This window comes from Pseudorasbora parva, chromosome 12 (assembly GCF_024679245.1).
Source record: "Pseudorasbora parva isolate DD20220531a chromosome 12, ASM2467924v1, whole genome shotgun sequence".
NCBI classification, from domain to species: Eukaryota; Metazoa; Chordata; class Actinopteri; order Cypriniformes; family Gobionidae; genus Pseudorasbora; species Pseudorasbora parva.
The window spans coordinates 32,255,900-32,266,659 of NC_090183.1; the positions used below are offsets into that span (position 1 = coordinate 32,255,900).

The following is a 10,760-nucleotide window of genomic DNA, read 5'->3' on the forward strand; positions in this document are numbered from 1 at the left end:
CCACTTTGTGTCTGGATAAACATAATTGCAAAACTGTTGCAAAAATGTACATTTAACTCTGGGAAAACTCTTTCATCATTTGTTTGCAGATTGCAGTTGTCGAATGGTGTGATATTTTGTATCTGATAAATACATTTCAACATTCCCAGTGTCTGAATATGATTTAGGGTCACTGGTTTTGTAGTTAATTTAATATATGCCTATACGCCTTCTTATCATCCTTTAATGGAATATTCAATTTAGGGCCTAACCACAGTAATTTCATTTTTAAGGAAAGCATAATTGGATGTGTGCTGTTTAAATGAAAGGAGCTCTTGTTGTCGTGTTCTTGTATGTCTTTGATAAGAGCAGTACGATTTAAAACAATCTAATATAAAGCGGTTTTGGTGATTCTGACCTATTGTCAGGACAAAGCAAAATTGAGATGCTCTTTTGTTTGGCATTTAAGAAAAGGGTGCCGTCAGCTCAGTAATGGTTGAAGGAATGTCTTTTCACTTCCACCAGTACTCAAGGGGTTTGACCCCCAGTCACGAGTCATACGTCTATTTCTCAGAACGGGAGTAGTAATGAATGTGAACATGTTTGTGTCTGACATTGTTTACTTTGGCAACCTCCCATCGCCCATCTGCTTCATCTCAATATCCCACCTCTCCATCTCGCTTTCTTCTTATATCTTGCTTTTCTTCACACTGATCCACTCCATCCTATCATGGTCGTGTGAATAAAACACTCTGTGGCTAAATGAAAAAGGCTGAGAGAGTGTGCCGTGCAGGAAGTCAGGAAGCAGCCGCATTGTTATTCAAATTTGGCATTTTAACAATGTTCTCCCGGGAGTACAAATATTGACAACATAGAGTACCATTAAGCAACTTAGAGTAATTCTATGACGGTTAGGAACAAGAGGAGGAAAACAAAGTAAATCCAAAGCTTAACGTTTAAGTGACTGAATTAGTTTGCGTTGTAAAGAAAAGGGCACAATGAGTCCTCATGTCATTTTATAAATAAAAGAAAGGACACACTCTTATCTTGGCACATTTTAACTTGAATATCAAACAATCAGACAATCATTCGTATAGAAAATAAATTAAAATCAACTGTTGCTGATATGTACATTTGAAAAAATAAATACATCTGCAGAACTTTAATGTGATTATGGATTTTATATGATCAACAAACATACATGCATATAGTTTTTAATGCAGATTTCTTGTATAAGCGAGGTACTCTGTAGTCCTTACTGACAATTTTGACAATATTATTATGATAGAATGTACCACAAAATGAATCATTATTTTACAATTTGTTTTTTTAACTAAGGGAGGTGTTACCGCTCTTAAAATGATTGCCGAATTCCTTTAATTTCTCTTAGTTTATATTGTTGATGCCACATTAAACTAAACCTGTCCTGCAGTGAACTAAAAATTTGCATTGCGGGGCATCAGTAAGGACTTCTGGAAGCACCAACCACTGCTCATGTATGAATGAATGTTATTAGATTTAGTATCACAGCTACACACACAGTATAATAAAGAAACATGCAAGAGTATACGTGTCTGTGAAACACACTTTAAATAAAAATAATAAAAACATGCAGAAGGACACTGAATATCACACTTGTGGGTTACATACGTTTGATATACCCTTCAAACTGCAATACGTCTTACAAATTATGACCGGCTGCACATGCTAAGAGTAAATAATATATGCTAACTTCAATAACATTTTGCAGTAATCGTTCTTGTTTAGAGTATAATAGTGTAGAGGTCTTACAATGTGTATATGTTTATGCTATCGTGATAAATGTTTGCTGTAGAATGTCTGGAGGAAAAAAAAAAAATCACTTGAATGTTTTGGGTTTCCATGACTTAATCTAAATGTGTACTGCTTTTATAGTGGCATGGGAATAAACATTGCCTTTAGAATAAAAAATGATGTGCCCAGTGCTTTATAATGATTCCTTCCTACTTGATATTCCCATCTTAGCAACTTTCAATAGCGGTAACCCAAACAACAAGTTCCCAGAGACTGGAGTGCATCTTAACATGCCACACTTTTTTTTTAAGCATTGACTTATAGTACAGCTTTGAGTACTAAGTGGGTTGTTTCCCCATGTTTTTCTGTGGTTTACCATTTGGGCATTTTAAGACTAACACAGACATTTCTGAGAAAAAGCCCACTCTCCCGTTTCCATTCCCCAGCCTCTTCCCCATGATGAACTTGCCGCTTAGATGCTCAGGTCAGAACGTCCTCATTATAAGTACATGAACCACTTCTCCACTTACCCGAAAAGCTATAAATTACAAGAGGGGATCGGTTTTAGCCTTTATTTAGTCTACAGGGGTCAGAAAAGATAGTGACTCCAATTAATAGGACATAGAAGATTCGAAGAGACGCTTCAAATCCGTGGCATTTTGCACAAATTAAATGTCTGCTAATGAAAAATATCACTTTTATGAGGAGCAATGTATACTGTCTCTTAAACCCTGATTATTCACTTCTTTTATTGAAGTTCTTGACTTTTACATTCAGAGCACTGGGCAGGAATCACATTCATTTTACAATTTATGTTAAGATGCTCTTGTTAGCAACGGGTCGTTTCAGTGAGCTGCAGGGAGACATTGCATCTGTGCCACCAAATTAACAACTGTGGTATTGTTTAATGAGCTTTAGAAATGGTTATAATAGGATATTAAAGATTTTAGAAGTGTTTTCTATGACATGATTTTGTGACTAAGAGACCAACAAAAAAAAGCCTCCCTGCAGCTGGGTATGTCAGTTTACTTGAGGAGTTCTTGATACTGCTCAGACCGCAGGAACCGAGCGAAGGAGTCTTTCTCCATCAGGGTGTAGATCCGGCTCTGAGCCAGCTCGAAGGTGGAGGGGGAAAGATCCACCAGGTTCCTCAGAGTCACATCTTTGGTGAAGTGGTCGATGTTCACCTAAAAGCAAGGTTTTGGTATTAAGGAAGAAGTGTATGAAAGTCAGTCACAAGATGCTGCAAATTGGACATAAAATATGCGTAAGAACATTATGTCAACTTTGGCAGTGTCTGAGAACTCTAGGGGGGCTGTGGAGCGGTCAACCTCCCAGAATAGCTAGTGCAAGAATAACGAATAATGCCAATTGGACCGATTCCCTGCGGTTTCTACACTCGATTTCCCCCCGCTAACCATTATACTGATCTTATCAGTTTCCTAATCTGGTGTAGAGAAAAGGCTCAAAAGTCTTTGACTTGTGTTATTTAATAAAGTTTTGCAAGCAGCAACAGTCTCCGCAACTGTTTCCATTTGTTTTGACTATGTGCTACTCATCTATACTTTTATATCTGTTTGCATTTGGATAGCTTTGTTTTGGGTCATAATATTGAAGCAGTAATGTAACAAGAATATTGATATGCTAAAATGGCAATGAGATACGGTTTGCACTTCATTGATTTTAAAAATCGCTAAAGTCACTAAGAAACAAATGGCTACAACATTTATCAAAGTTTACATGTATATGTTATATAATGGCTATTACATAACTTTAAACATCAGCAAGAGGCTTTGCAAACATCCTGATACAAATATGTTTCTACGAGATGATTATTTACTAAATGATTTTGTCAAACTTTAAACTAAAGATACTTATAGTACATTCATTTAATACAAGGATAGCATGGGTTTAAACATGGCACAGGGTTAAAACCTACAAACTTTTGGCTATTAGAAAATTTGTCCATTAAATGACCTCCCTGTTGAAAAGCCCAGCATTGCATGGTTTACATGCTGGGACCAGCATGGGATGCTATTTTGCTGATACATGGGAAGCAGAAGTGCTGTTGGACCAGCTACACCAGCTCAGTTCGTCATGAAAAAAGCACGACCATGCTGGTCCACCAGCGAGATTAGCAGTACCGCTCTTACCAACATAAACTAGAATGGACAAACATGAAAAACATGCTGGTTTATGTTGGATTTTTCAACAGGGCTGGCTAAAAAAAACTTAATTAGCTTACATCCAACTTGAGATAAGTAACCAACAAACATGTAGTTTAAAAAATAGCATATGCTAGCATTTGCTGACTTGATGGAGATGTACCTACTTAAAATGGTAATATTATAGGACTGCAACAACTAATCAATAAAATTGATTATAATCAATAATGGAAATAATTGAATTTGATTATCGATTTGTCGTGTCTGCATGGTGCATGGAAACCATCTGCCAGTCATGTCGCTTTGTAAAACCAATTCTATGGAGAAAACATGGAAAATAGCGGAGAGCACAAAGTGAGCCTCTAAGGGTTTTGGCACGGATTTTACGCAAAAGTCATCTTTTACGTTCATCTGGCATGCAAAATTTACCTGTTGACTTGAATTGGTTGTCTACTAACAGTATTCTGGCAGGTCTTTTGGTTGTTTAAAATGAATAGTTAAATATACAGTATTAGAGTTAGGTAGATATATGTTAGGTATATTAAGTTATGGGTAGGTTTAGAGAAGGGTTTGGGGTAAGGTTTAGGTTTAAGAAAATAATTATCAGTATGTATGTATTTAAAAGTGTATTAGTCGGTTCATTCTGTGACCATTTTAAATACATAAAGATTGATCATTCTTTTCCTAAATATAAGCCCAAACTTTTCCCTAAACCTACCCATTTAATATTAAACGTATAAAACCGCACCTTATAAAATACAGCAGCTTTTTTAAAGCTTGCATTTTGAAAATGCTTTGTAAAAAGCAATATCAATGAAACTCCTCTGTTGTGGTTCGCCTACAAAGACTCGCCTTACAGACTGTTCTTCCTATACAACGTGAATGTAGGAAAACATGGCAGTAAATGTCATTATAAAATTATATTATATTTGTGCATAACAAAACCAGCCCAACTGCTACTGAAACCCGCCCAATCACTGCCAAAACCCGCCAAATTTTGGGATACTCTCACCGATTAATTGACCACCCAAAGAAATACTCGCCAGATTAATTGACCACCCAAATAAATACTCGCCAGATTAATGACCACCCAAAGAAGTACTCGCCAGATTAATCGACCACCCAAAGAAATACTCGTCAGATTAATCGACCACCCAAAGAAATACTCGACAGATTAATCGACCATCCAAATAAATACTTGTCAGATTAATCGACCACCCAAAGAAATACTTGCCAGATTAATCGACCACTCAAAGAAATACTCGTCAGATTAATTGACCACTCAAAGAAATACTTGTAAGATTAATCGATCATCGAAATAATCGTGAATTGCAGCCCTAGGTAACATTGATACTCAAATAATAATAATTAATAATTACTACCTTTTCTTAGTGTCCTGAACATCAGTTTATTTTAATAAAAGTTAATTTCCCTTAAAAAAAACTACACAATTTCTTTCCAGATTTCTTTATAGCTCTGCTCAGTGGGGATATCATAGGCCTCAGCGTTTATACAATGATCTAAACCACTGATATGAAACACATTTTTACAGGAGATGATTAACAACCCTAACTGGCTTCCTTCTACTGTACGTCTGAAATACAGTGCTTTTCATCTAAACTGTGATTAGCATTAAAAAAAAAATCTGTGACAAAACAAACAAACCTCTTTGGGCCCCCCGGTCTGAATAAAGTCCTCATAAATCTTCTTGGCTTTAGTGGCCATTTTCAGGGGGGACTTAGTCTTCTTAAAGTTCTCACAAGCCTCCCAGAACTCAATATTCTCCTCGCTGAACTCAGATCTAAGGAAGCTCTTGAAGGTGGCCAGGCCGTCTATGGAATGAAAAATGTGGAAAAGCTATTAGAGTGAGTACAGCTCTGTGTGTTCATTTTGTACTAATGTGTTGGCGACACGCTGCCACCGGAGACCCCCCATCCCAGCGGCTCTTAACATCCTTATCCAAACATTACCGCCGTACACGCCTAAGGCACACAGCCCTTAATGCAATTCCTCTCCAGTTCATGTTGTATAACAGCATGTGCCACCTGATACAGCTCGGTGAATTAATCAGTGCAATTATTCACAATTCAATGCAGATTTATTTTTATACTTGCAATTGCTTGTGCGAATGTTCTAGCTTCAACAAAAAGAAATCCTCTTATATCTGAATAGAAGAATATATAACATTTCAATATGGCAATGAACAATGAAACTATTTTTCGAAGGCAAATTGTTGCAATTAAAACTGGTTTTGAAACAAATCATTGAATGAATAATGTTTTTTCCCCAGCTAGTTGGAACAGCATAATTAAATCATTTAGTCTTTCTGTGGAGACAAACAAAGGCTCCTTTGTCATCTTGTTTTTTATAGGTTTGCTTGTGCTTTTTGTAAAGAACCAACAAAAATGAGTCAGAAAACAAGTTGTACAATAATAAATAAAGAAACGTTGTTGGTGTCATAGTGAAGTTTGATAATTTACTGCCGACAAGGAATACATAAGGCACGTACTTGCTCAGACTACAATTTTTTCAGCATCATTAGGGTGACCATTTTGATTACCGAAAACCAGGACACTCTGCCCAGCAATGAGATACTCAAATGATACTCAATTTTACTCAGAGATGCCTTATTAATTTCAGTACATTTAAAGTATGCCCCCTCTGTATGGATAGAACATTTTTATATTACAAAATACTATCTATAACCAGAATGTCTATGTCCTGGGAAAACAGGATGTTTGGTTACCCTATACATCATATCTTGCATTAGTTTTATCTGTGTAATTTTTGTTTCAACCACAGATGGCGATAGAAAAGCCAACGTTATATGTATCTCCATGTTCAGTGAGGATGGTGAAAAAAATGTAATGTTTACCTTGAAATGTCCTGAAAAAACCCTTTCATGGGTCCATAAACATTTAATAAATAAAGCAATGCAAAAGCCATAGTGGAATAATCGCATAATCTAGAAGTCTATGGTATGTTCTCATTTGGAAAATGTGTTTATATATGTGTAACTCAGAGAGAATCTTCTTTTTATGGTTCTAAACTGTTAGTACATTTTTTTTTTATAGACGGTAGCTTTTAATGGTTTATGTTCTGTTGAAGGACAAGCTGTGTACACATACCAAATCAAGTGCATCAGTGCAACTTTCATAGATTTCTAGAGGTTCTCAACCGACAGATATAAACAACTTTTTAAAATGTGTTTTACAGATTCTACTGATGAACTAAACCTTCCAATGACTGGTCATGGCTAAAAGAACATTTGCGATGTAAAATGCAACCAAATGGCCATTAAGATAAAGATCATACTTACAGCTGTTGGAGACGACCTTATCGAGAGACTCACGCCATTGGGCAGCTTCTTCAGGTGTGGGTCTGAACAAAACAAGCACATTTCTTCAGTATTTCTCCCCTTCGTATATGGCCAACAAGTTGTTTCCATACAACAATCTGTTTCAAGTGTTGTGTTAAAGCAAAAATTAACACTTTGGCTCAGTCTCACAGAACATGTGGTATGTGTGTGTGTGTGTGTTATTGTGCATTGTTAGAAGTATTAAGAAATCACAAAAGTTAATGATCTCTTCTTGTCTAAAAGGTCTTATTGAGCTAATACAAATTCGTCACTGTGTTTTCTGTACACAATGTCTTATCCTGTAATTGGAACTTTTAATCTATTCTGCCTGAAAAACTACAATCCTATTAAAAACACTTGCGTCAGGCATTACGTAAGTAAAAGGGAAATGAAGTGCTCTGCAAATGTTTTTAAGCTAAATGTGACCACAATTTACATGATAAACAGACTCTCAGCAGTTTCCCATTACAGGATTCACTAATATGGCCAATTTTGTCACTCTGACGCCCTTATTTGATCCCTACTGTGTCACCCTTTTTGTTGTCCCTGTTCCATACTTCCCAGTACATTCAGCATCTGGCTCATTCGTGATGAAATATGTCTCAAACATATTTATATGTTCATACATAAACATATTATTTTCAACATCTCCAAAATCAATCATTTGCTGCTTCTTCACCAGATCCACCACCAAGACTGACACTATACTGACTAATATTTGATTGCGTTTTGCATGCGGAAATGTCACTTCATCACTTCATTGTGTATCAGACATTGCCAATTTGTAGAATAAAAATGAAGTGCATTTATTCAGCCATCAAAGATTAAATTATTGTGTGCAGAGAAACAAATATTTGTGCAGAAAAAAATATATACTTACACAGTTACACACATGCATTGGGTCGTTAGCGACCCTATACAATTTTTTTCACAAAAAATTAATGGGAAAACAGCATTTCTTTTTCTTATTTTATTGTTTATAATTAATTGATTGAGACATACTAAGAAGGATTAATGTCTAACATTACAAAAATTAATGAGGAGGAGGTTATATATATATATATATATATATATATATATATATATATATATATATATATATATATATATATATATATATATATATATATATATATATATATATATATATATATATATATATATATATATATATATATATATATATATGGTCTATAAGTGTGTGAGACATATAAAGAGACACATGCAGATCTGAAGTCTTCGACAGTAAGAAAGAGAAAAAATGAGGAGAGGCAGAGGGAGAGGGAGCCAAGAGGAACTCACTTCTGAAGCTTCTCTGGTTTCTTCTCAGGCTTTTCTTGGTAGGGGATAATAAGGTCGATGGAATTCTCTGGCTTCTGAAGCAGAGTTCCCAATTTAGTCTTGATTTCCTTAGCCCTGAAGACAGCACAAACACAAATCCATACGGATGTCCATTACAGCTTTTAACATACATTTATAAACAAACCTATGATGTAATGCATGAATTGTACTGCATGAAAGGAATCAAAACACATCCGGGACATTTCCTTAAATGCACAACATACCTGTCAACAGATTATATAATATCAGCCTAACTCATCTATTTTCCTCTCTCTAAGTACACAGAGAATGATAATTGGGTCTATTTAGTCTTTATTTTATTGCACGTCAGCCACAAAAACCTTTTTTTCACTGCTTATAATTCATCAACCTGCACAGCTTAATCACTACAGTAATTACTACAGTTTGACAGATCACACAATAAAACACCATATGTTCAAGGTGTTCAGGTCAGACCAATTCAGAACTATTTCACATTCCCTGTAGAGTTAAGAACAGATGTAATACCCCTCTGTACAGTTTCGGGACAAAAACACATATCCCTCCCAGATGCCTGCGGATGCAGTGACGTCAAGCAAACTTGATGATTTTTGTGATTTTTTTGTTGCCACAGACAGATCTGTTACTCAAACAATACTGACGCCAATGCACACATCCCTTCTCTTAAAAAGTTAGTTTAGATTATGGTTCAATTCTCACTATTTTACAATTAACTATAACCTTTTCCTCAGTAAACTCAAAATTACTACTTTTTAATAGTTAGTAAGGTAGTAAGTTTTGGTACTGGGTAACTGGATATGATTAAAGGATGTAGAATTTGGTCATGCAGAATAAGACATTAATATGTGCTTTGTCAGTAATTAATATCCTAATATGCATGATAATAAGCAACTTAATGGTGCGAAATGGGCCCTGAACTAAAGTGTTACCAAAATTGTGATTGTATGGCCCAGTTATATAATGCAACATTATATACCACAATATGTTGTACGTCTTTCAGATGTACAAATAGACTACTCAGATGTACTACAGGTCTCAGGCCAAGCTTTAAGACCAAAGCCAAGAATGGGGAAACATATTTACACAGTGAATGAGAATATGGCACAATAAATGTCCTCATTGCTGTACTTAATGTCGGAGGAATTCTGCTGCAAGTCATACGCAGAGAACTAAACAAAGTTGAGCATGTTCTGGACTTTAGTAACATTTGGAAACCTTGATGCTTTCAGACAAAACTTGGGAAAACTGTTATTACAAGTAACAAATGTTGTTACTATGAAACTAATAGGGTACAATAAATGAAATCCTTAAGTTTCTGCTTACCTTAAAAACATACAAGGTTTTCCAGAAAAACTCCATAATCAATATTCACTACTATTAGCATTACCAGCTGTTCCAGAATACACAGACATCGCAAAACACACGAGAATTGAATCCCAAAGGAGGCTGGCAATTTACAAGTAATTGACCTATAACTGACATGGAGTGAATCTGAAATTAATCCATGATGGAAAAGATGTTTTACAGATCTTACCTTTCCAGACATGTCTGGGGCAGGGCAGCTAATCCCTTGCACATTTTCTGATCTTTTCACTTGTTTGCAGTATTAGTCCACCACCATTAGTTGTTGTCTCCTCTCTCTCTATCTCTCTCTCTTTTAGAAGTTGTCCTTCTGCTCCCCCTCTATTATATGGAAAAAGTCTGCTGGCCCAAAGCCAACAACATGAGAGCCAATCAAGTCCTGGCTCGCAATTACAATGGGAGCTGAGAGAGCTCTGGAGACAATCAACACAAGAAAGGACATTTTAAACTTGACAAAGCATCAAAACATTAGTACATTAGTGCACTGTAGATCTATATCTATGCTTAGCAACAGTTATTACTATAGAAACATAGAAAGCTGTTTTGTGAAGTGAACATACGGTAGATAAACTATAATCATCAAGAGTCAAACTTAACTTAGTCTGATGTACTATCTACTAATCAGAAGTATAACTAAAGTTTTTGTGATGACCATAAACATACAGAATTTGGACTGAACTGGAATTGTAACTTCTGGAGGTACAAATATAAAAGAGGCAAATGCATTAAAATGACAAAGCACAATGCAATAATAAGAAGGATTAACAAATGTATATAAGTAT

At 35.7% G+C, this 10,760-nt stretch overlaps 1 protein-coding gene across 1 annotated transcript; it reads right to left on the reverse strand.

Moving 5' to 3' along the window:
• Positions 1 to 1,021: 1,021 nt before the first annotated feature.
• Positions 1,022 to 10,304, reverse strand: rgs5a (regulator of G protein signaling 5a). Its single transcript, XM_067459902.1, has 5 exons — positions 10,151 to 10,304; positions 8,578 to 8,691; positions 7,237 to 7,298; positions 5,583 to 5,749; positions 1,022 to 2,939 (listed from the first exon to the last, which is right to left on the reverse strand). The coding sequence occupies exons 1-5, from the start codon at positions 10,192 to 10,194 to the stop codon at positions 2,778 to 2,780; spliced, it is 549 nt and encodes a 182-aa protein (XP_067316003.1). The 5' UTR covers positions 10,195 to 10,304; the 3' UTR covers positions 1,022 to 2,777.
• Between the last annotated feature and the right edge of the window lie 456 nt (positions 10,305 to 10,760).